This window comes from Polypterus senegalus, chromosome 1, assembly GCF_016835505.1.
Source record: "Polypterus senegalus isolate Bchr_013 chromosome 1, ASM1683550v1, whole genome shotgun sequence".
NCBI classification, from domain to species: domain Eukaryota; kingdom Metazoa; phylum Chordata; class Cladistia; order Polypteriformes; family Polypteridae; genus Polypterus; species Polypterus senegalus.
The window spans coordinates 104,356,717-104,383,389 of record NC_053154.1 but is presented as its reverse complement, the minus strand read 5'-3'; the positions used below and the strand labels follow the sequence as shown (position 1 = coordinate 104,383,389).

The window sequence follows — 26,673 nt, the reverse complement described above, 5'->3', positions numbered from 1 at the left end:
ATCCATGTGAGTGGGCATGGCACTAAATTGAAATGCAGAATAAATAGACATTCAGTGTGGGGTTTGGATCTGCTTTGAGCCCAGTAGTGCTACGACAGGCTCTTGCTAAAATGGATGGATGATTAAAACAATCCTAACTGACGCACTCTTCAGGCCTACAGCAATGAACACAAAACAGCACATCTACTAACAACGACGTCTGTTTGCAGTTGAGTAGAAAAAACACGGATGTTAAAAGAAGATGACACCTAGGATGCATCTCTAGATATGAATCGATTTTTTCATGTATCTGGACGTCACTTTTGTTATACATAGATCTGTCTAGTTGTAAAAATTTTTCAACAATAAACATCCAAGAGATGGTCTCAACAAGAGTAGGTATTAAAAAGAAAAGAAACTAGCAGCCCATCAAGGGCAAACCTTGAATCTCTGTTCATGTCAGAAATGTGTACCTCCATTGCTCTTTCTCACAATACTGCACTGACAGTCAGCTACTCCTGTTCTTCACTTACTGTCAAGAACCTTACAGCATGACAGCTGATGGCAACGTAACAAATCCCTTCACAGACCTGTTGTTGTTGCTTCTTTTCTGCTCCCTCCACTAATTATGCCTGCTAGCTTGAAGCTCAGTATCTTGTCCATAGACTCTGACTGCTTAAGCTGCTATCTGAGCGTTCCAAATTAAATAGATTGCTACGGTCCATCTGGCAAGACGGCACAGGAAGTGCACCAGGAAAAACAAAAAGCCAAAGTAGCAAAATGAATGTATGTCAGTACATGTCAGTGTGGGGAGGCAGCTATGGCTGGGCCCCATGGAGTACAACCTTGGGAATGTAGTGGGGGCAAGACCTAAAAACTAGCAGAGTGAGAGGGGGGCACCTTTAATGAAAATAGTCAATGTTTCTGGAAGATAACAGGGTACCTAATCTTCTACTTAAAAATCAAGAGAGATGGGCCATAGAGGACCAGCAAGTTGACACACCACGTCAAGCAGTCCATGGATTATCTGAGGACAGTCAGGAAGAAAGGCAAAGAATTAAGCAAGAATGAAAGCCACTCCTGATGGTGGGCTTGTTTTGTCTGTCAGTCTGTACTTTCACTTGTCCTTCATTTGTTTTATTTTTACAATAAACACACAAACTTTGAGGTTTGTGTCCCCATTGTCATTATGCCTGGTGCTGCCCTCTGCTGTTAACCACACTCACATTATTGTTCTGTACATCTCAACTCACCAGCTTGTTACTCATAAAGTGATGGGTGCAGAAGTCTACGGCTGCCGGCAGAGTTCTGCCCCTCACCACCTCCGGTCTCTTCTGAGCCATCATTATAAAATATACAGCAAGTTAAAAGACTTAATTATCTGCTCACGGAATAAGTAAGCATTGTTACTTAAAAGCTTATACACCTTTCAGGATGATTTGCAATTTTTATGTACACTATTCATGGTTTCATTCAAGAATACAACATTTTAAATCAATTTTATTAGAAAACCTCATTATTTGAATAATGGAACAGAAAACATCCATCACAAGCAGTTCATGTTTGAAAAAAAAAACAACTTCACAATAAATTCTTTGTGCCATAGCAGAGGCCAAAAGGTTCCCTGGAATGCCCTTGGTGCCTTCTCTTCAAGACCTGTCCCTAAAATAAAGATACAGACATTAGCAACCAGAAACAACTTCTCAATCATGGGGCTATCAGGATCATTTTACTGTTATCTTCATCTTGAAAGTTAACAGGCGTTTAGGTAGAATAAAACTACAGACCAAAAACCGAGCGTACTTTGACCGAGTCATTGATGTTGATTCTGTAGACTAAATTCTTACCTCTGTCCACCTGCCTCATACATAAATCCCAACCCAAAGTAGAAGGAACAGGACTCCAAATCCCATGAAAAGTGAGGCCACCAGGGAGATGAGCAGTTCTTTGTAGATGTCACGTGTGTATTTGGTGGATGTCACCTCATAACTGGTGAAGCAAGTTAAGGATAACAGGAAGATCAACCAATTTCCAGAAAAAGAAGAGCATCTCTAGTCAGCACAGCAGAAGCCTAAAACAAAGCCCAGCGTCATTATATGGTGCCCAGTCTCGTCCCCTTGTGAGACTGAATTGGGTTAAACAGGTCTGAGAATAGGATTGCTTAGCAAATGAATGAATGTACATCAACAAGCACTTTTAATCTATGCATTATACCTATGGAGATGTTCAGTCATAAAACAGTCATGAAGTTCACCAGTTCAAGATGCTGCATTTCAAGGGGTGAAAAATCATTCTAAACCGCAAAAGTTAAAGCATACACTACTTGGTTTTACTTTATTTTGATAGATCATTAATTTACAAGTAGGTGAACATTTCCAGATCTTAATAAAATGTTATTAATTACTACAACATCCATCAGCACCAACTCAATTATTCTATAGCAGACATCTGCAAATGTATTTTTGACTAGCTCATTCCAATAGATACTAAACAATACTAGTTTTCACAAAAAGACACAAAAGTTAGTACAAAGAAGACACAACTGCTAAACAAAAACACAATGTTAATGTAAAAGTCTGGGAATTAGGGAATCCTAATTATCACCAAACCCAACAAAAAGTTCCTTCAGAGACGTCACTCTTCTACCTAAGAGCACCTGCTAATGGGTCATGAACCTGATCCTCTGCCACTTTCTTTGGTTCCTCCATCTTGTTTTCTTTCTCCTTTGGCTCTTTGCATTTTAGTCTTTGCCATTTTTCCTACCTCTTGATATCCCACTACTGCTGTTGCTCAAACCTTTTAGATGTGTCCGTCCTACACCTTACCTTTACTACCAGCAGAATCTCATCTGTTTCATCAGTCTTGCTGCTAAACATCTTATTGTTTTAAGGTGAAATCCCCTGAGACAGTCACAAGTTCTATCTGGGTATCTAAATTTTACAGATGATTATTATCTGCATTTCAGATTAGCAAACCATCCATGAAAACTATTGAGGACTGTTCTGCCCTTTAAAGTCTGAATTTCTTCTGCTCATTGATCCTTCTGTTGTGTCAGTATTTCCCCAACTCTGGGAAGGGTGGACATCATTTGAATATAGATTCTGTTACAAATGATCTATACAGTTGTTTAATTTACTATAATGGAAATGCTCAGTAAATAACAGATCAAGACTTAATACAAAATAGTAGAATTTTTAACCAAGTGTTAATAAAAACAATTCAAATGCATCTCAAGCACCACTGAAAGTCTGCCCTGACAAATGTTCAGGGTGACTGACCCTCTTCTTGCCTTTTTTGATTTGGGTCCTATCTCATACGCTTCACATGCTGCTTGTTTAGGGCTGTTGGTGGACCTTGACACCTTTTTGAAAAAGAACAGAGAAGCAGCATTAGCAAGTTATCAGGTGCTTCAGGATCTGGTGTTGGGCCTTCACGCTTCAGTCTGGGCAGGCACCCCGGCTGGTTACATCAGTCACTTTTTTATTAAGTTCACTGTTGTGCAGCAATGCTCACCCATGAAAATGGACAATGATAGAATGAGCACAACAGTCACAATATTGACCTCATAATTAACCAACCATTACCTCCAATTCCAATTGCATGAATGCAAGTCCACTATTTCCTGGCAATTTGAAGGGCGGGCTGGAAATGCCCATGACAGTACACATTGCTCTACTGATTCCCAAATTTGGGTTATTCCACCTGCTCAATGCTACAGCAGCTATTGATCCACTCTTTTCTGAGTGCTTTTAGAAAATGCCTCATTGATACACATATTCTTTACAAATCAAAGTGTACTTTTCACTGTTAAATGAAGAATGTGACTATTCCCCTGCAAATGTGCTCCTTGTAGCCTTCCCCAGATCTGTGCTTTGACTCAAAATCCTGCCTCTAAACTCCGCAGGCTGTTCCTTCAGTCTCATGGTTTGTTTTTTTCCTCTGGTACACCTTGTCAGCTTTTGGACCGTCCGTAGACGAGTGTGTGCCTTTCCTAATTGAGTCAAATCAATTGAATTGATGACAGTTGGGACTCCATACAAGGTGCAGAAAAATCTAAGTGATGATCAATACAATGAGATGCATATGAGCCAAACTTGAAGTGTCAAAATGTCCTGAATACTTCCAAATTTTTTTAAAATAAATATGCAGAAATGTCTAAAATCCTGTTTTTCGTTTTGTCCTTCTAGGATTCTGAGTGTTGCCTGATGAGAGAAAAATAATTTAAATGATTTCAACACATGGTGGCGCAGTGGTAGCGCTGCTGCCTTGCAGTTAGGAGACCCGGGTTTGCTTCCGGGTCCCCCTCGTGGAGTTTGCATGTTCTCCCCGTGTCTGCGTGGGTTTCCTCCAGGTGCTCCGGTTTCCTCCCACAGTCCAAAGACATGCAGGTTAGGTGCATTGGTGATTCTAAATTGTCCCCAGTTGGTGGTTGGTGTGTGTGTGTGTGTGTGTGTGCCTGCCCAGGGTTTGTTTCCTGCCTTGCACCCTGTGCTGACTGGGATTGGCTCCAGCGGACCCCCGTATGTAGTTAGGATATAGCGGGTTGGATAATCGATGGATGATTTCAACACAAGACTGCAACACAACATGTAAAAAAAGATGGGAGTCCTTAATCTCCTCTTCAGTGGATTTAGAAAGCATAAATCAAATTTGTTCCACTTTTTCAAAATAAGCTCCTGAACACAACCACCTGCAGGCCAACAGCTGTACCATGCAAAATGTCTTACAGGGCTAAAAACCTGCTCTCAACGCAGCTACTTTTAAGCATTCAAAATCAGGGTCCCCGTCAAGTCTGGGTTTTAACTCATCTTTTTACCATGTTAGTTCAGCAGCTCCAGCCTTGTACTTCCTAACTGCACAGCATGGCACTTTTCTGTTTCAAACGACGCAGGAAATTTCTTGAACACAATTTACTCTTTGGCCATGTGTAACAGATACCCATCAGCTTCATCACTGTCACTAACTGTTCTTGGCTAGGATTGCAGAATTCTCAACCTAAGTAACACAAATGTTTTGTTTGTATCCCTGTGCTGTGATGTTAATTCTTTCAGACTGTGTATATCATTAGGGCACTGTAAGTTTCTAATGAAGAAATTAAAGGTTTCCCCAATGATTCAAAGAATTTACACTTTGTTATTTGCAATTAAAGTGAGAAGTAGAAGGTCTAAAGGATAATAGTGGTACAAGTGCAACTGTAGAACTTATACCGAGTTTACTTTATAATACCAGATATACTTGGTATCAAATCACTGGAGTCTGGGTGTAAAGCGTGTTAAATGCACAGTGCTACAGGATGTCCTTATATCTGAATCCTTGCAGTACATAACTGACACATGATGAAAAATGTTGGGAATATTTAAGAAATTCATTGTGCTTTCAGGAAACATGGAACTATACTGTAAACCACATGGCCATCCCTCCACTGCTCTAAGGGATCATGCTTTTGCTTTTAGCCATTTAAAGTTTTTAAAGGTATCACACTATAGTCTACCAAAATGCATTTCTGTTTGTAGGTAATTCGACAGCTTGATTATGCTGATATCTCAGTCTTGTTTATCTTGTTAACCTCCGTCATTTGTTGTACATAACTGGATCACAAAGCCTGTATGAGGCTTGCTTCTCAATTTTGCACATTATGATAAGTTTGGGGGGCTTGCTTGAAAATAAGTGGAGCAAAAGCATAAAATATTTGCACCAAATACGTAAAGTATCCAGTGATATTCAGGGGTGCATATTGTTGGAATAGGAGGCATGTCCAAAATCAATGTCAACACAATTTAAAAAAAAAAAAAAGATATTTTAGAAGATACAAGTATAATGCATTTGTGTATACTTTTCAGATTGCAACATTTTCTTGACAAATAGCACAGCATATGAGTGATTATGAGGATTTAGGAATCATAGTGGACTCTAAGCTATCAACTTCCCAACAGTGATCAGAAGCCATTAAGAAGGCAAACAGAATGCTAGGTTATATAGCACGATGTGTAAAGGACAAGACCAAGGAGGTTATGCTCAGGCCTCTTCTGGAGTCCTGTGTGCAGTTTTGGTCTCCAGGCTACAAAAAGGACATAGCAGTGCTAGAAAAGGTCTAGAGAAGAGCAACTAGGCTGATTCCAGGGCTAAAGGGGATGAATTATGAAGAAAGATTAAAAGAGCTGAGCCTTTTCAGTTTAAGCAAAAGAAGATTAAGAGGAGACATGATTGAAGTGTTTAAAATTCTGAAGGGAATTAGTACAGTAAATTGAGACTGTTACTTGAGTTCATCAAGAACATAGTTGTAAACTTAAGGGTAAATTTCACACAAACATTAGGAGGTTTTCCTTACACTGAGAACCATAGACACTTGGAATAAGCTACCAAGTAGTCAAGTTGTATGGTAGACAGGAAGACTTTAGGGACTTTCAAAACTAGACTTGATGTATTTTTAGAAGAATTAAGTGGCTAGGACTGATGAGCTCTGTTGGGCTGAAAGGCCTGTTCTCGTCTAAATTGTTCTAGTATTCTAATGTTTGATTGTGGACACAGACATGACCCTTGTCCTTCTAAATACTTGTTAAAGCTTTGCTACCGAGATGGATTCAAGAGCTTCCCAGGAACCAATAAAAGCAGAACTCTTCCACACTTACAACATTACCAAGCAAACAACATAACACACAGCTAGTTCTTGTCTGTGCATCTGGTTTACATCAACTCACCAATTAGACTAAACCACATTGCACTCTAGGTAATATTTTAAAATGGGTAGACTCACAGTTCACAAACAAGTCCACAAAGACGTTACCCTTAAGTCACATAAAGGGACAGAAAATTCACATTTCCAGTTTCCTTCTGCATCTACAAGTTTATACTTTACATGACAGAACTTGCTTCATGTTTAAATGTGCAGACCTGTATAGCTTTTCAGGCAAAAAGCAATTATTTTTAAAACCGAACCTTATTGCAAATTAACAGGTTCACACAAATTAAATGTGGTCAATTTAAAATAATTTTTGAGGTATTTTGCGACTTAATTATACATTACAAGAGATGCAAATGGGCTATTTTTTCACTGCACAATAAACCACTACAGTTTGTTAAGGGCCCAATGTAGAAGTGAAAAGACTGTCATATTTTCATGGGGCTGTAAGAAGATCAGAAACGAGCTTCTGGAATTTTAGGTTCCATAACATTAAGAGTAGTGCCTGGTATAGCAAAAAAAAGGATACACAAAGAACCATGCAGTGAAGAACATGCCAATGGCAAGAAGTACCACTGTCAGGTGGGGGAACACAGCTGGGTTCACTGGACTGGTATATCTGGTCATTGCCTCGAGCTCCTAAAGAAGAGGGGGTGAAAGAAAGAACAAGGTACTGGATTACTTGCAGTTTAAATGAATATAAAAGTAGTAACAATCATCCAGAGAAACTGTTCAAAACAGTCGCAAAGAGTCACCTGTTACATGGAAGGTATGAAGAAAATGCAAAAAGATGAAGGGATGGTATTACAACCCTCTTTAGAAGGAGACCTTTTGAGGGTGGAGCCACTATTCCCACATTGTTCAGACTGGTCTAATTTGAGCTCTCGGTTCCACCACAAACTTGTACGACCTTCAGGGTAAGAATGGCTACATATTTAAGATTAGCAGAGCTGAAACATGATGATGCTCACCATTATCATTCCAACTTTACCAAAACATTTCTGTTTTAATGGCCAAACCAGAATTTCTCTTTGATCAAGTTGTATAACACTTCAAACTTATGAATCACTTTTGAATAGCCGAGTCATTAGCTTTGTTGTATCATGGCATGCACTGCATCATGCCTAAGTAGAGTGCAAAAAGCAGTAAATCAGAAGAAAAAGACGCCCAGAACTTTCTTAAAAAACAATACCATGTGCTATTTTTTTGACTCAGAATACAACATAATAAATTAGCATAAAATTGAACAGCTCTGAACATACACTGCATATTAAAAATTGTATTGCGTCTTATATTGTACATCCCTGCTTATATGGCCCAGATTTACCACTAAACTTGAAAGATGACTGTCACTGGATTGTGCACATCCTTTCACACTGGACTTTCTCAATCCAGCTTTCCATTGGGCTGGGGTAATGTGTGTGGTCTTCCTCAATTTGGAAAATTTTAAGCAGCAGAAGTAGTGTGCTCAAATACTTCCGCTACTCAGAGAGAGTATTTTCATCTACAGGTAAGTAAGTTACACAACAGCCTCTGACACTGAAATTCTTTTATTACGTGTGTATGTTTAGGAGTTTCAATCAGTGTGTAATGTTGTATTCAAGGTCTTTATTTTCTGTAGTAGGTACCTTATTAATGCCACTGATCTGAGGGAGACATGCAAGAATTGCATTGTACTATGTACACATAACAATAAACTTGAACCCAACATTCTCAGCTTCTGTAAGACAGACAGTAATTTAAACATGGCCTTGGCATCTCATACCTTTTTGATTTTACAATAAACTAGAGCTGCCACAAACATTAATTTTGTAAATAAATCTATCAACTTTTTTGATTAATAAATTAACCTAACTAAATTTGTCCAGATGAATCAAACAGGCATATGTGTTCTGTACTTGAATATTTATTGAATAATTTGATATACAGACTTAGAAAACATCCGGATTTAAAAATAAATAAATAAATAATGCAGCTAAAATATTTACAAGACGACAAACAAGAAAATATTATTATTAGTAAAATATTGAAGTCAAAAAAGCCTAGAAGGAAGAATATTTTTGAATGATAAATGGACAAACATAACTTGGTGTAAGCAGTCCAACTTAAGAACAAATATTTAGTTTTTTGAATTTTTTTTTATCTCAGTGTTACAATAGATCCACTCTCATTTCACATGCATTTTTAAAATTTCCATCCTAAATTGAGATAGATATTATTCACCAAAATAATGAATATAGTTGCTAGGCTTACTTGCCATATTGTGGCTTACTATATTGCAAAGTATAAATGATACAAATTGAAATCATACTGCAGGAGATGGGCAACTTGTATCTCTTGAGGAGATGACAGAACAATATTCTATACTTTGTAACAGCAGAACAATTATAAATGAAACTTTTCATTAACAGTTAATTTTTATGCGCTCACTTTAGCACAGCTTTATGCTTTTTTTCTGAAGGGTAAATGACTGCAAAAGCAGTTTTTAATTTGTTTTTTACATTTCCATTGTTTGTTATTGTCATCATCACATTTAAACCTTATTTATAAAAATAACAGTGATAAGCAGCTGAAAACAGGCACATAAATCCATGTTTGTTTTAAGTTCTTGACGTAAATTGCTTTGAGTATAGGAAAGGTGCAATATAAATGTATTGTATTCATGTGCAATTACACTTTTTCAAAAGCAACCTACTAGACGTCTTAATCTGCATTAATAATCTACCAAAAATCCTGTGCAACACCCAAATTAATTAACTTGGAACATCCTCTGCTACAAAAAAAACTGCTTCAAACAAAAAACCTGAAATAAATGGGAGAAAACTTTTTCACCACTCAAAACTTCATAAGCAAAATTCAGTATACGGTAACTCACACGTGGCTCTTCCGGGGTTCTCTGTTCCAGTGAGACAAGGGAAGCAAGATGTTCATTAGGCCATGGGCACCTACTTGAAAACATGGGAAGAGCCTAGAGCCATTTCAGTTAAGACGTGCTGATATTTATACCTTTTTAACAATAAAGACAGGATTTTGAGGAGTTATACTTTACAGTCCAATCATAAGATGCAATCAGGCATCACAACCCCTCTCATACTTTAAGTGAAACGATGGCCAATAACGCCAAAATTTGCGCAGACTCAGAGGGGAAAAAAGTCATGCAGCAACTTCAAATTAGGCTTAAAATTAAGCCAAACATCACACAATGAATGCCCAGCATTAGGCAGTGGGCTTGAATTTCTATTGGGTAAATGCTCTGCACTCTTCACGTTAATACATCAGTCTAACACTTAGATTGCTGGCACTTATGTATATCCAGTTCAAGCAATGTTTTGCATATACATTCACATGTGCAGACTTTAAAGGAGGACTACAAAGAAATTATTAAAAACATCGGACAACATCTTAATACTGTAGCTTCCGTACAGCTGCTACACCCAAGGTGTACTTTGATCTTTCAGACCTATAATACTGCATTTTTTTTTTTTAAATAAAATTTTGAGTACATTTTTATTTATTCATACTGAGCTTTATCTGCCACATGCTGTTTATGTCAAGTCTGAATTTTGTGCAAAATGTTCTGTAACAATTCTGTGAATCTACTAACTAAATAGTTTGTTAGCTACATTTTTATCTCAATCATTTATATAATGAGTAATAAGAATGGTGGCCCAGCATTGATCCCTGAGGAGCACCACGGTTATCACCTAATTCAGAAAATTTCCTCTCACCATAACCTCACCCAGCAACTTGAATTTTCACATTTTACTTTAATCACTAGCCTCTCATGTGGGACTTATTGAAAAATAATTCTGAAAATCAAAAAAAAAAAAAACATGCAACTCTTAGTTTTATAATGTTGTTGCCTCCTCTTAGAATTTCAACATATTAATATAACATGGTCTAACTCCTCTAAACCCAAAATGACCATTATGCAGATACTAACAACCACATAAAAACATCATAAATTATGCTCATAATTAAATTTCAACTAGTAATTTCAGTTTTTTACTTATGAATGACAATAAAGCTAAAGTATACTACAGCACAGTCTGTACTTTGTCCCCATTTTGAACTACTTTCATTTGCATGTTTGACTGGTAAAAGTAATCGACCACACCTGAGCAGCTAATATCAGCAGATGCCCGTTTAGTCAAGCGGTTGAACCCACTGGTGATTCCCAGCATCCCAAGGATACATCTCAGCCATGCCATCTCAAAGAATACAGCTGGCGAGAGTGGCAGCAACACACTGAATGATTCCTCAGCAGAAACAGCAGGTGTCTTATAATCAGCAGTTACAGGTGGACTTTCGTATCGATCAGATAGATACTTTATTAATCCCAAGGGGAAATTCACATAATCCAGCAGCAGTATACTGATACAATTCATTGTGATTTTTCCAACTCCATGAGGTACTGTGACACAATCAAAAACTGAAGGATATTTAAAGCATAAGGCTGACATTTTGTACCCATATATCAAACTTTAATGTGAATTATTCGAGTTTTATTATTTAAAATACATTGATATTGCTTCACTCTCATGGTATTAATAAGGCTGAGGTGTTCTTTTATCTAGTAACACAGCATTATGCATTTTAAACGATTTTTCATTAGCAAAAAAGCTTTTGGTGAGCGAAGCCCACTAGTATTTACTGTACATATGAACCACATATACAATGTAAAAACATTTACAAGGCCATTGCTGTCACATGCACAGGGTACAATGAAATTCTTTCTTGCTTGTGGTAGACTATATGCAACACATTTTCCCTCACCAGCACCATAAATTACATAACAGCTTTATCCTGACACTGATTTCTTTCTTACTTGAAAAATCTTGGAACACAGTTTACAACATTATGGACCATTTTTATTTAGTATCTATACACTGTATATCACTAGATTACTTGAGTATTCCTGGATAAGGTTATCTTGATCTGCGGATTTATTTGATTTCAGATTTTTTTAAATCCACTTCTCTCACTCTTTTTGAATTTCCAATATATTATTTTAAACATTTCCAGTAGCTGGTGGAGGTTTTTCTGTCCTTGCATTGGAGTTATTTGTCTCAAAAAAAAAAAAAAAAAGTTATACACCAGCATTTTTTCACTCTCTTTCTTAGTTGCTTCATACTTCTACAAAGCAATTCTAATAAATGTCCTACTGCTTGTAAATTTTAGATTTATTTGTCCTGCAATGTATGCATTACACTTTTGATCCTGCCCTACAATTCTTTTTTTCCCATCTCTGTACCTAAAATTTAATTCCTGCTTGTTTCTTTAAGACCTTGGTGCAACTACTCAAAGTATTATGAATATTAGACTTAACAGTTTTGGTTTTTGCATATGCTTTTCAAGAACAGCGTGAACCTTTTATTGCTATTACTAGATCCTAACCTATAAATTTCTATCTCTGATAGAGAGTCAGGGAAATCAGATATAGGAAATGGACAAATATATGTTTTGAGCTAATTTTACTACCACAGATGTTACTAACAGTTAATTTCTGGGTTATATAAGAAGAGTATCATGCATTTTTAAGTCACAAGATAGCCACTTCAATTTTTATCTTAAAAATTATCAATTAAAATTTGGATTAGTATATAGCATAGTATGTAAGCCTTTACTAATAGTTTTCAAAACTATTTACTGCCTTTTAAACTATTACCGATTCTAAAATATATTTCATTCTGGTGAATAATACTTTATTTTCTGATTCTTATGGTCATCCAAAGCTGTTATGGGACCTACAATAGGTTGCCTATTTACTGTTACCTGCTGTAGAAAAAAAGAATGAATTAAATCTCTTTTATCCAGCATGAATGTATTTTCCTACAGTATTTTTGTGTAAAAAAAAAAAAAATAAATAAATAATGAATATACACTCACCTAAAGGATTATTAGGAACACCATACTAATACGGTGTTTGACCCCCTTTCGCCTTCAGAACTGCCTTAATTCTACGTGGCATTGATTCAACAAGGTGCTGAAAGCATTCTTTAGAAATGTTGGCCCATATTGATAGGATAGCATCTTGCAGTTGATGGAGATTTGTGGGATGCACATCCAGGGCACGAAGCTCCGTTCCACCACATCCCAAAGATGCTCTATTGGGTTGAGATCTGGTGACTGTGGGGGACATTTTAGTACAGTGAACTCATTGTCATGTTCAAGAAACCAATTTGAAATGATTCGAGCTTTGTGACATGGTGCATTATCCTGCTGGAAGTAGCCATCAGAGGATGGGTACATGGTGGTCATGAAGGGATGGACATGGTCAGAAACAATGCTCAGGTAGCCCGTGGCATTTAAACGATGCCCAATTGGCACTAAGGGGCCTAAAGTGTGCCAAGAAAACATCCCCCACACCATTACACCACCACCACCAGCCTGCACAGTGGTAACAAGGCATGATGGATCCATGTTCTCATTCTGTTTACACCAAATTCTGACTCTACCATTTGAATGTCTCAACAGAAATCGAGACTCATCAGACCAGGCAACATTTTTCCAGTCTTCAACTGTCCAATTTTGGTGAGCTTGTGCAAATTGTAGCCTCTTTTTCCTATTTGTAGTGGAGATGAGTGGTACCCGGTGGGGTCTTCTGCTGTTGTAGCCCATCCGCCTCAAGGTTGTGCGTGTTGTGGCTTCACAAATGCTTTGCTGCATACCTCGGTTGTAACGAGTGGTTATTTCAGTCAAAGTTGCTCTTCTATCAGCTTGAATCAGTCAGCCCATTCTCCTCTGACCTCTAGCATCAACAAGGCATTTTCACCCACAGGACTGCCACATACTGGATGTTTTTCCCTTTTCACACCATTCTTTGTAAACCCTAGAAATGGTTGTGCGTGAAAATCCCAGTAACTGAGCAGATTGTGAAATACTCAGACCGGCCCGTCTGGCACCAACAACCATGCCACACTCAAAATTGCTTAAATCACCTTTCTTTCCCATTCTGACATTCAGTTTGGAGTTCAGGAGATTGTCTTGACCAGGACCACACCCCTAAATGCATTGAAGCAACTGCCATGTGATTGGTTGATTAGATAATTGCATTAATGAGAAATTGAACAGGTGTTCCTAATAATCCTTTAGGTGAGTGTATATTTAAGTAAAAATATTAAGCAAGTCACAAAGTTGAAAAATTTAACTACTACGTACTTGCCAATGGGTGAGCCTTTAAACACACTGATACTATGCACCCATTACATACTGCTAACTACCTACTGTAAATATATACAGCAATTGTTAACGAGTTAGAGTGTTACATATTGTTGTGTTATTATGTACACTGTTCAGGTCAGCAAAACACTGTTTTTATTAAAATACATTTAAAAAATTTAAAAATTGGAAATGTGAGAATTAATAGTTTTTGAACCAACTTCGTCCTTATTAAGTGATGGACCTTTGTAACTTGTGACACATCTTTGAAAGTTGCCTTTTACGCTTTTGATCGTTCTGCGTTACCTAAAACGATAACGACTGGGTTCCAAATTCTACTTCGCCAAAATCCTTGTTTCAATATACAGTTAATTTATTTTACTCTACAAAGTATCTCTTGGAGTCGAAGACTCTATAAAACAACTGTCACGTCAATAAAGCATCATATGCTGTATATTTTAAAATTTCAATAAACCATGTATTTTCTGCGCTGAAACTCTCAGTACAATAGCTTTACAGGAATACACACATAGCTTAACTATGAGAAAAAGGAAACTTCCGGAAAGCTCTAAACAACCATGTCAACTCCTGAATATATTTTCCTGCTTCCACATCCCTCTTCATGAACAAGCCTGATGTTTACGACGCTAAAGTCTTATTTTCTTACCATTTTCTAAACAGGTTCAATCCACCGTTGCAGGCACGACTCTCAGAAGGACACGTACCTCCGGAAGAACCCGTAGAAATGGGTGCCTTATGGGAAATGTAGGTCATCTTGGCAACTTCCCTTGCCACGGAGGAGCACGAGAAAAAAATAACAATAATAATAATAAAAGCAAAATCAATGTTGCTAGTGGAAATAAAAGAATAATTACATTTACACACGGTTGTGATATGAGGGAAATTTAAATATTTGGAGAAAAGGCACGCGCAAACTCACGATACAGGACTACATATTCCATCATCCTTCGGGACAGAGTGGGAGACGTCAGCTGCGCACTCGGATGAACGACTATTTTATTCGCTTGTTCAATTTTACCGAAAGAGGGCACTCAAAGGTAGAGGAGAGTCACTCTCTGCCTCAAACGTGTTACTTTGTGAGTCTGATTTTTTTTACAATAATACATGCCAAACGAAACTTATATGGTTTATAGCTGTCATTGTTGTAATATTTGTTATTTTAAAATTGTATTCAGTTTTAAATAATTGTTCCACGGTGTAGCACATTGCGAAGTAACAAAGTAAATAACCACCAAATAGTGCGAACTGCATACACGTAAGTTGTCAAGAGGGTGTGTGGCGCAGTGGTTAGCAATGACACATTATGGATTCTACGTACAGAATTCGAACCCGGCGTTCTATCGTTTTCCTTGTTTTTAAAACCACCCAAGGGGAGGCTAGGGACATGGAGTCCAAATGGGCCTTGTTCAAAGTCATCATTATTGAAGCAGCTGCGAAGAGTGGCATTCTGATGGCCATAGGTGCCTCTCGGGGTGGCAACCCAAGAACTCTATGGTAGGCACATAGGTAAGGGATACCATCAGGCTGAAAAAGAAGACTTTTGGTATAAGGTTAGCATGGGAGACTCCCAAAGCAGCTGAGAGGCACCTTGGTTGCCAGGGAAATAAAAATCTGGTTGTGAGTGGAGTTTGGAGAGACCATGAAAAGTGACTGTTGATTTGGCTCAAAGAGGTTCTGGCAAACCATCAATCACCACAATATGGGAAGGCAGGGATTCACTCTGACTGTTCTCAGCAAGAGTGGAGAAGTCCTGACCTGAACTGAGGATGTTGTCCAGCGGTGGAAGGAACACTTTGAGGAGGTCCTGAACTCGATGGACATGCTCTCTGTGGAGGTGAAAGAGCCAGAAGCTAATGGGGGATCAATGCCCATTTTTCTGAGGGAGGTTCCTGAGGTAGTTAATCAAGTCCTCAGTTGCCAAACCCCTGGGTGGATAAGATCCACCCTGAAACACTCAAGTATCTGGACATTACTGGAGTGTCATGGATGACATGCCTATTCAACGTTGTGTGGTCATCGAGAACTGTGCCCCAGGAATGGCAGACCGGGAAGAGTATGCTCAAACTTTTGGAGGATCAAACTCCTCATCCTAAATTGCCGGGAAAGCTTAAGCTAGCATACTAAAAAGGAAATTCCACCCTTAGATCCAGGTAGAGCAATATGTATTCAGTCCAGGCTGTGGAATGGTGGAACAGCTCTTTACCATCATGAGGAATCTAGAGGGGGCATGGGACTATGTCCACTTGGTCTTGGTCTACCTAACCTTCTCTAGGTTAGCTGGGGGTGGGGGGTGTTGCTGGTAGAGTATGGGGTCCCTTAATAAGGGCTATTCAGTCCCTGTATAGTCGCAGTGAGAGCTGGGTCCGCATACTGAGAAAAACATCAGTACTGTTTCCAGTCGGTGTGGGACTCCGCCAGGGCTGTACCTTGTCTGCTATCCTGTTTGTGGTGTTAATGGACAGATTATTGAGGCAAAGTTGGGAAGGGGCAGGGGGTCCAGTTTGTTAATTTATAAGCAAGTCACTACTTTTTGAAGATGACAGGTCCTGTTTGCTTCATTGGCCTGTGAACTCCTGCATGCATTGGGGCTGTTTAAGACCAAATGTGAAGTGGCAGTTATGAGGATCAGCAACCTCAGTAGGAAAAATGTAGACTATCCTCTCCTAGTAGGACATGAGTTACTGCCTCAAGTAGAGGAGTTTAAATAACTTGAGGACTTGTTCATGAGTGAGGGAAAAAGGGATGGTAAGATCGATAGATGGATTGGGGCCATGCACACAGTCATGCATTCGCTATACTGATCTGTAGTGGAGAAGATGGAGCCGTGTCAGAAGGTGAAGCTTGTGATATGCCAGTTGAACTACCTGCCTCCCCTCACCTATGGTCATGAGCTTTGGGCCCCTATGTCTAAGTCTAGAATCAATATAGGTGGTAGTAAGGGGACTGTCCTAGAGTAAATTTTAAATAATAATAGTAATGATAAAACAGCTAGTCAGTCTCTCCTTATTAAAGCTACTAGAATGCCAGTCTTCCTTATTGCAGGTACTAGAATGATTAACTTCTCATCTGTACATTTTCTGTCCTATTTCATTCAAGTTTTAATGTTAATGTCTTGGAATATGGGTGTAAATAACCCTGAATGGGGTGCAATACAATCACAGGGCACAGAGATGCACATATCTGTAATCACTCTTTACACAGAAAACTAGACCCATGGAATAAGTTACCAAGTATTGTGGTAGACTGTAGGACTTTAGGAACTTTTATAACTCTTTTCTTTGTGATATGAAAGGAAAACTCACACACAATCTTAGGGTGAACATGCAAACCCCACACAAGTAGTACTGAGGATCAAATGGAGATCAAGCCATCTCCCGGAGCAGTCAGGCAGCAGCACCAACCACCATACCTCAGTGATAAGTAAAATGTCAACCACTTTCTCTGTTCTCTATCTATCACACTGTTTAGTTCAGGGTTACAGGAGCTATAGCCTAGATAGGCAACAACCTACACTGAGCAGAATGTAGATTCCAATATACATGTATTCTAATATACACGCGTATCCTGATAGCACCAGGAGAAGCCAAACAAATGCAGTCAATTTATAGCCACCAATAAATCTAAAATAGACATGTTTGGGGTAACTGAAAGGAAGATCCAAAGTGGCAATGACAACGCATGGAACTTGAACCTAGGAAATTTGATCTGCAGGGCAACAACAAAAACTACTGTTCCACTAATATGATGTTAGCTTACAGTAAACCTTAATTAGGTTTCAGTAAAAAGGTTATGATTGTGTTTTAATAACTGAAAAGTTTAAATTCTGTCTTAATACTCGCACGTTATTGGGAATAAGGTATGTCACTATCAAATCAGATATTTAATAATTATAGGTTGTGTATGAAATATTCTTATCCTTCTGAAACAGACTAAAACTTTACTTGAAAGTTTTAATCGTATAGTAATTTGATCATTTAGCCACTAAATATTAGTGCTTCTTAGCAAGTGTACCGCAACATAATTTAAAATCAGACATTTTCATAATTTGCTACATAATTCCTTATCCTGAGTACAGCAGTGATCTCTCTTCTTATATCTTTACCAAAACCATCTTCTCTTCTCTATGTAGTAATTTCTGTGAGAATGTTGATTAATTTGTTTAATAATAATAAAATTATACATGGAAGTAAAACATTAATTATTGGAATGCTTTATAGATGAATAGATGGATTGTATGTTTATTGTACCCATCGTTTTGTTAAATGTTGCCTCCATTTTCCTTATATTATTAACCAGGAACTCTTCAAAAATACACCATCATGGGCTGCATGTTCCAAGGACTGTACATGAAATACCATATCATTAAAGTCAAGAAAGGAGCTCATAGATAAATCAATTAAATAAAATGATCAATCCATTAAATTGACATTACAAATTATATAGAACATTTAAAACTGAAATTCTTAATATAAATTGCAGCCACTCTGAAAGAAGTATTTCTTCTGTTTATCTAGAAATTGTAAATATGAAAATGTCTATAGAAATCACCATCAAAAAGGATCTAAATGAATATCCTAAGAAAGTTATAAAAGCAAATAGTTATCTTATTGAATTACATCTTTACCTCCTAACAGCAGGGCAACTTGTATTACCTGAGCAACGTACTCAGTTCATCCACCTTCCATTTTCTAAATTACTTAACCAGCTTGGAGTTGTAGGGAGCCTGTGCCTATTGCAGAATTTCATGGTGCAAGAAGGAAACCAAATGTAGAACAGGTGCCATGAACATTTTTATGCACACCAGTTTAGGCCAGTTTAGAGTTTCAAGTAACATAACTTGTGAGTCTTTGGGATGCAGGAACAAAACCATTATGGTACATAGGTATTTGATGGCCTTGTTTGAGAAATTGTTTATGCATGTATATTACATCAACTGTATTTTAACGCTTTTAAGGATATAAGTACTTGTTTGGACTGACTAAAATGTCACTGGTTGAGAAGTTATATAACACAATATTCTTAAATCCACTTAATCCAACTTAGAGTCATAGTGTGATTTAGCCTATTCCAGCACCACTCAGCCCAAATCAGAAAACAGTCCTGACTAGATCACCAGTCCATGCCAGAGCTCACTTACACACACACACACTAGCATTGGGTCAATTTGGAATCCCCAGTTAACCTAACCTGCTTATCTTTGAGGATTTGGGTGTTATAATTTTCAAACCTTTGCAAGGTATTACAAATGCATCTTATTGGCATTCAAGGTTTGTGTTGTACATTTTTGAATATAAGGTTGATAAATATTTATTTACTTTTGTTATGAATTATTTTATCATTAAAGTAATTCATTATTGTTTGTTTTAGATTTGTTTTGACTCCATTTTGTTCTTCTTATGGGCACCACCACTGCTCAAAAAATTAAGGGAGCACTTAATTATAGTCTAGCAGTCCGGCTGAAAAAGTCAGTTAAGCTTTGGGGATGTCAGTCTGTCCAGTTAGGAGCATAAGCAATGGAATCAGCTTCATCTGCTTTGGTACAAATGATGGTGACAACAGGTGTACTGGAGAGGCAACAGCAAGGCAATCCCCAAAATGGGAATGGTTTTGCAGGTGGTAGCCACAGACAAAATGACCTCCAGCTGGCTAGTGGTGTGTATGTTTCTGACCAAACTGTCAGAAACAGACTCCATGAGGGTGGTGTGGGGGCCCAATGTATTCTAGTGGAACCTGTGCTCACAGCCCCTCATCATGCAGCTCGATTGGCATTCAGCAGAGAATACCACAATTGGCTGCTCTGTCAGTGGTACCCAGTTCTTTACACGCATGAGAGCAGGTTCCCACTAATCACATGTGATAGACATGAAAAAGTTTGGAGATGCTGTGGTGAATGTTATTCAGCCTGCAACATCATCCAGCATGACCAGTTTGTCGGTGAATCAGTGATGGTCTGGGAAGGCATATCCTTGGATGTTTCATGGTACCCTGACAGCTATTAGGTAACAGGATGAAATCCTTAGAGCCATTGTCAGACCTTTTGCTGAGGCAGTGGGTTCCGAGTTTCTTCTGGTGCAGGACAATGCCCGGTCTAACGTGGCCAGAGTGTGTAGGCAGTTCCTGGATGACAAAGCCATTGATGGCATTGATTGGCCCACTTGTTCCCGAGACCTGAATCCAGTTGAGAACATCTGAGATGTTATGTATCAGTGCATCCAACACTGTCAAGTAGCGCCACAGACTGTCCAGCTCACTGATGCTGTGATCCAGGTCTGGAAGGAGATCCCCAGGACACCATCCACTGTCTCATCAGTAGCATGCCCAGACATCATCAGGAGTGCATACAGACACGTGGGGGCCATACACACTGCTAAGTCACATTATGAGTTGTCATGATGAAATTCATGCAAGTTGGATCAGCCTGTGATTTCAGTTTTTGACTTAGATTTTTGGTGTGATGTTGAATCCAGCCCTCAATGGGTTGGTGATTTTTGTTTCCATTGACCACTGTTACATCATTGTGTTCTCAACAAATTACAAAGTATTACTCAGTAAAGATTTTCCACTTGAATATTTCATTCGGGCGGCACGGTGGCGCAGTGGTAGCGCTGCTGCCTCGCAGTTAGGAGACCCTGGTTCGCTTCCCGGGTCCTCCCTGCGTGGAGTTTGCATGTTCTCCCGTGTCGCATGGGTTTCATGGGTTTCCTCCCACAGTCCAAAGACATGCAGGTTAGGTGGATTGGCGATTCTACATTGGCCCTAGTGTGTGCTTGGTTTGTGGGTGTGTTTGTGTGTGTCCTGCGGTGGGTTGGCACCCTGCCCAGGATTGGTTCCTGCCTTCTGCCCTATGTTGGCTGGGATTGGCTCCAGCAGACCCCCGTGACCCTGTGTTCGGATTCAGCGGGTTGGAAAATGGATGGATGGATATTTCATTCATCGAGATCCAATGTGTGATTTAAGTGTTCCATTATTTTTCTGAGCAGTGCATAAACTGGTTCTGTGCTGGGACACTTTGTATAAGGCTGTGGATACATTTTCAAGAATTTAATGTGTTATACTTAACCTTTTTTGGTAAAGTAATTCAAGATTTTAAAACTGACTAAGACTTTGGTTTCCATTCTGGTTTTGATTATAGATTGGTTTTATTTATTGGTTTTGAGTTAGGAACATTTCTGACTTTCATTTCATCTTCTGAGCCATCATTCTCTGCCCTTGTGGCTGCATCCTTCCACCACTTGGCAGTAAGGGAGGAGGAAAACCGAGTGCCCAGAGAAAGCCCACAGAGACATGAGCAGAATGTTCAAAATCCACATGAATGACAATCAGGCAATCACAGGATGCTTGTGAGGTGGTAGCAGTAGCCACAGAGCTTCCAACTTATAGACCCATTAATAGACACAATCAATATGTTTTACCCTACGATGAACTGGTGCACTGTCTTGGGATATTTCTTGCCTTGTGTCCAATGTTTGCTGGGATAAGCTCCAGCTTCCTCATGACCCTGTTCTGGATAAGTGGATTTGGCAAAGAGGGTTGGATAATGGATGGATGGATGAATGGATGGACATTGCGTTTATGAGCATTCAGTATGCTACAATCAGATTACAATTTAAAACTATTTAGTTAAGGTATTTTAATATGTTGTATAAGATTTATCCACTAGTATTTTGTGACAAGGCTCAGGAGTTCATGGCATTGTCATACAAAGAACAGTAGGGTAATCAAAGACTCTAAATTGTCCCTCTATGACAGGGTGGGTGTGTGCCCTGTGATAGACTAGCACACTGTTAAAATTTGTTCCTCTGGAACTAGATTAAGCAATTTCAGAAAATCAAATGTTCACGTTACATTGTGCTGTTCTTGATGACTTCTGCATGTTATTTTTAGTATTGCTCCAGTTAAGGGTAATCAAAAAGAAAGTTTGGTGCATGTGTAAAGGTATCCCTTTAAGTATTTATGTAGCATGTTAGAAATAACGTGACAAATACTGTTTTGAATGTAATCACTGAGGTCCTCCAAGTTGCATAAGATCTACACAATTTCACACACACATACCAAATAATTAATCTCAAATGGCAAGGCTATTTATAGAAACCAGCGATTCATCCAAATAAAGCTTCTTGTTATTTATACTCTCTTAAACCCAGGATTAGGTTGTGTCTAAACAGAAAAAACACATGAGCGTCCAATGTGTTACTAAACATGTGGATGACACAAGCTGAAAACTTGTAGAAATGGCCTTTTGCAACACATGAAATAAGTAAATATATAGGAATAGATAAATCATTTACACAACCTTCCTTAATAATAGAATTGTGTGAAAAAGGGAGTAGACTGTATTTTAGTTTTCTGTTTTTACATATCAAGACATAAGCAATAATCATTTAGTCCTTACCAGCTCCTAAAATCAGATACATCTTACTTTAGGTCACAAACAAGACTTGACAGAATTGACTGTGTTATTAGTTAAATAAGCAAAACATAAAAAAGCATATATGTGAAAAAGTAAGTACATCCCATGACACAGGAGCTTGCAGGACCAGTTTTTAACAGCATTGGTCATTTTCTGCATGAGTTTATCAGTCTCTTTCACCAGAATGAAGACATTTTGGCCCAGTCCTCCCTACAACACTGCTTTGGTTTATTGATGGTTGAGGGCATTCATTTATGCACAGTTGTGTTAAGGTTCCCCTAAAGTACCATATTTGGTTGATGTCTGGACTTTAACTTGGACATTCTTAAATTTGACTCTTTTCTTTTTCATCCAGTCATTTGTAGGTTTTCTGGTGTTCTGTTGCATGGTTCAGTTTTTACTAAACCTTACCGCTGGACAGTTACCTTTACATTATCCTTTAGTATACCCCAATATAAAGAGCTCATGGTGGATTCAAGAATTGTAGCTATGAAACAACCCTAAATTACCTCCTGCTCCACTCAACTACTATACATGGCAGTTGACATAAGGTTCTTGTAGTGATGCAGTGTGTTTCTTTTTTTTTTCAGCAAACATGACATTGTAACAATCAAATCAGTGTGTTAAATGGAAGTTTGTAATACGTTTTTGTTTTGTCACTTGATGATACGACTTGATGTGAGTGTGGATTACGATTGTTAGATATGTACTGATGTGTTAAATTATACAATTGGAAGAGCATGTACTTACTTTTTCATATGAATTTTTACAGAAGCAGAGTACATATTTTAACCAATGAAATTTGTAGCAGTCACATGTTACAACTGGGATATTTTTCTGATAGCTGGGTAACTAGGTATCTGAGACACTTAAAGGATTACTCATAATTACTAAAAGATGGACTGCAATTAAAATAGTATATATATATATATATATATATATATTATAAATTATAACACTGGTCTGCACCAAAATTGACCATGCAAAAAAAAAAAAAAAAACGGTATACTTTATAGGTTTAGGTGTTACTGAACCCATTTCTTAAATTGAAGTTTCTCTACCACAGTAAGATTTCAGATTCAATTAAACACTGTGTTAAAAATACTTTTTGAAAAATAGGTTATATCTGTTTTATGGCATAAGTATTTTTTATGCTCAGAGTATTATTTGACGTGTTCTTAATGTAAATCGATCGGAAACAACCCAAAATCAAGTATTTGCTACACATTTGTTGCTCTCAATCAGTATTTTTTCTCTCTTTATGTTTCTTCAAAAAAGCCAGGAATTTATATCCAGAAAGTTAGAAAAATGCCTTTTTATTGTCTAGATAGGAAGTTGTTATTTAAATGATTTTTACAGAACCATGCAAGGTTGGGTTGATCCACTGTCTTGACTAGGTAACAGGTAAGCAAGCAATAAGAGATTATACAGCCTTCTGAAAGATAGCGTGTGACACAATTTTGTTGGGAATACAAAGGTGGAAAACTACAAGTAACTAGTTGAGGAGCTTCTCTCTTCCTAATTAGTAGTTGGATGCAACATGTCTTCAAAATGTAACTTTCTACACTCTCACTTGGATTTTATCCTTCAACATACAATCAGTATAACATGTCAGTTAACTGGGAAGTGGTGGCTACAGCAGATCTCCTGATGAGAAAGAGACTCAAAAGACAGTCAGAGAGAACACATCTGCATTCCACAGATTTAAGCCATTGAATTTCTGCAAGCCATATAAATGTAGTTGATGGCCTAGAACTAATCTACCTAATGACACTACAAAGTTACATAAGGAGGCACAGTTCATCCCAGACATCAAACCAGGTTCCCTGTATCTGTTTTAAGGATTGGGACTGGGAGGAGGTTAGCCATTACCCTCCAACCAGTGTAGTGGTGATATAAAGTACCGCAATGCAAGGAGTGGGCCACTGATGACAATTTAAAGCCAGTAGTCTAGGAGGACTGCTACATAGTACTAAGAAATGTGGGGACAACAAAGACTGCTTAGATGTCTCCTAAAAGGGCAGCTCTGTAGACCCCGACTCTGTGGGAGATTTCAGGGATAAGGTTTAAAGTAAATTCAAACCACAGAAACAGAGTTTACAATCAGGACTAAGGTGTACTGTACTGGCAGAAAGAAGAGAGCCCAGCATCAACTGAGAGAGAGAGAGAGAGAGGGAGGTGGAAGAAGAGAAGGGAGTGCTTTGGCGTGGTATACATGAGATGGACAAGCCATCCACCTGAGGGATAAGGATTGTGCAACGGGGGAGCATGATTTAGTTCCAGTATTCTTTTCTTTACTACTTTGAATTCCGTGTTACACTTCCTTGTGTGCTTTACAAAATAATAAGCATATCTGCTGTAATGTATTTATTTGGCCGCCTTAGTATTGTTCTGGGAATAGAGGAACATCAGATGAATTTAAAAAAACTGCTTGGTATCACGTCAAAAATGCACTGATGTGCAAACACTCACATAAAAGATAACAGATAAAGCATACATTGTTTAACATGAAACTGTAAGGACAATATTATTGAACCATGTAAACCAAAGGCTACTACAGCATATTATGATTTACTCATTTATTTTAGTGAGTGACATGTCCATAATGCAACTCTTAGCCTTGGGTCTTCAAGAATTCAAGTTGAAGGCCAAATTTATTGTCACCTGTATTCAGCAGCAGAGAAGGTTAAGACATAACCATTTTTTGTTCCAGTGATTTTCTGTTTATATATAATTAAAATAATTTACCAGAAAAATATTTGATTGCATGTAACTGCAGGAGGTACTGAAATGACTAACATTTTAAATAAGGTAGTCATACTAGAAAATGATTGTTCTTCCAATGCCATGAAAGACATCCTGAGATTATAATCGCTGTGCCAAGTTTTAAAAGTCGCCCATCAAGCAAGTGTGTATGTTCACTGTAATTGTGTCCATCTAGACAGATGCAAAATTGACTTTTAGACTTTTAAATGAAATACACCATAAAAAATGGAAGTGACATATTTTTCCCGGCCATTAAGTAGCAAGCTGAGTTAACCATACCAGCTCTTGATTCAAAACAGCCAAAGTGCAAAAAACAGACATTTGCAAGAATTTCTAAGAGTTATTTTAAAACACGATACAAACAAATGTTATATATATGTATATATAACATACAGTCAGAAATGAACTAAACTCGGCATACTGTGAAGCAAAAAGAACAATTGTGCAATGTAAATGCTCGTGAGATATTAGCCACACCTTGAATAGTTTACCAAAAAAAAAAATATAGTGTTTCTGTCACAAATAAATTGCAGCACATGATTCTGAAGAACACTGTCAATGTCTGCTGTTACAGCCTATGGGCACTTTGTAGATACAGATACTGTACATCATTACCTGTATGCCCTCTACAGGGTGGTCCAGATCTAATTATGCAGATCCAGATCGTCTGGATGACTTTGATTTATGCAGGGACGATTCCAGTTTGTTCATGTCATCAGTTCTCACACTTCTCGATGGTCTGGGATTTTTTGGGTGATTTTCTATGTAATAAACTTAATAAGTTATAGCGTAATGAAAATTGCATAATTAGATCTGGACCACCCTATACATCCTTCTGCCATATATAAAATTGTGTTTTTGAAATAGTGTCTTTATTATACAGGGGTGGGCAAAAGTAGGTTTACAGTTGTTCATACGGAAAAAGACATGCACATTATGATTATTACAACAGCTTTATTAACTCAATAGCTTTACTAACTTTATAAATTCAAAAAGATATTACAATGGCACAGTGCACTTAAGTATAATCTCATAAGTGCTGAAATTGCCCAGCTTCATTATTTACACATTCTTGTAGTCTACTTCCTAATAACAATAATTATAAGAAGAAGAAGATAAATAGGAAGACATATAATACAAATAAATAATACAATAACTAATAAATTAAAGTACAAGAACAAACTCCCTGTTTCATGTACTCATAACTGCAAACCTACTTTTGCCCACCTCTCTATACTTCCTGAAGAATATTAAACCTTTTGGTGAAGGTTTTTCATATACAGTATCTTAATGTTTGTTTGTCATTGCACTATACACACCAGGACTGACAGTGCATGTGTTTACATTTTGCTTAATCTACATTCAATGCTATTGAAATGCTACTGAATGAGTGACATTGATTTGGTTAAAAAACCTAAACATAACTTCATAAAATCCACCCATAATATTACCTGACTTGATTTAGGCCGATTATCTTTAAAAAAAACAAAACCTTTCTTTATCTGCTAGTGTCTGCATCCAAGTTTTTTTTTTCTCAGTTGCTGCTTTTGTGCTCTATTTTAACACAAGTTCTGTCCTGTATTTTCCCTGGAAACACAATATGCACTGCAAAACTCAACAAATCCAAAGGAACATTTTATAAACTGAAGCCTTTATT

At 37.9% G+C, this 26,673-nt stretch overlaps 2 protein-coding genes across 2 annotated transcripts in view; one reads left to right on the top strand and one right to left on the bottom strand.

The window, feature by feature from the left end:
* Positions 1-1,545: 1,545 nt before the first annotated feature.
* tmem258 (transmembrane protein 258) lies at positions 1,546-14,592 on the bottom strand. The gene is made up of 4 exons (XM_039755378.1): positions 14,487-14,592; positions 7,188-7,297; positions 1,827-1,968; positions 1,546-1,641 (listed from the first exon to the last, which is right to left on the bottom strand). Exons 1-3 carry the CDS (start codon positions 14,487-14,489, stop codon positions 1,842-1,844), a joined length of 240 nt encoding a protein of 79 aa, XP_039611312.1. The 5' UTR covers positions 14,490-14,592; the 3' UTR covers positions 1,546-1,641; positions 1,827-1,841.
* A 265-nt stretch (positions 14,593-14,857) lies between these two features.
* LOC120530712 (cytochrome b ascorbate-dependent protein 3-like) overlaps positions 14,858-26,673 on the top strand; it is a 56,172-nt gene continuing 44,356 nt past the window's right edge. Inside the window, exon 1 of the mRNA XM_039755221.1 lies at positions 14,858-14,916. The gene's annotated coding sequence lies outside the window, so the exon portion shown is untranslated. The remainder of the gene's footprint in view (positions 14,917-26,673) is intronic.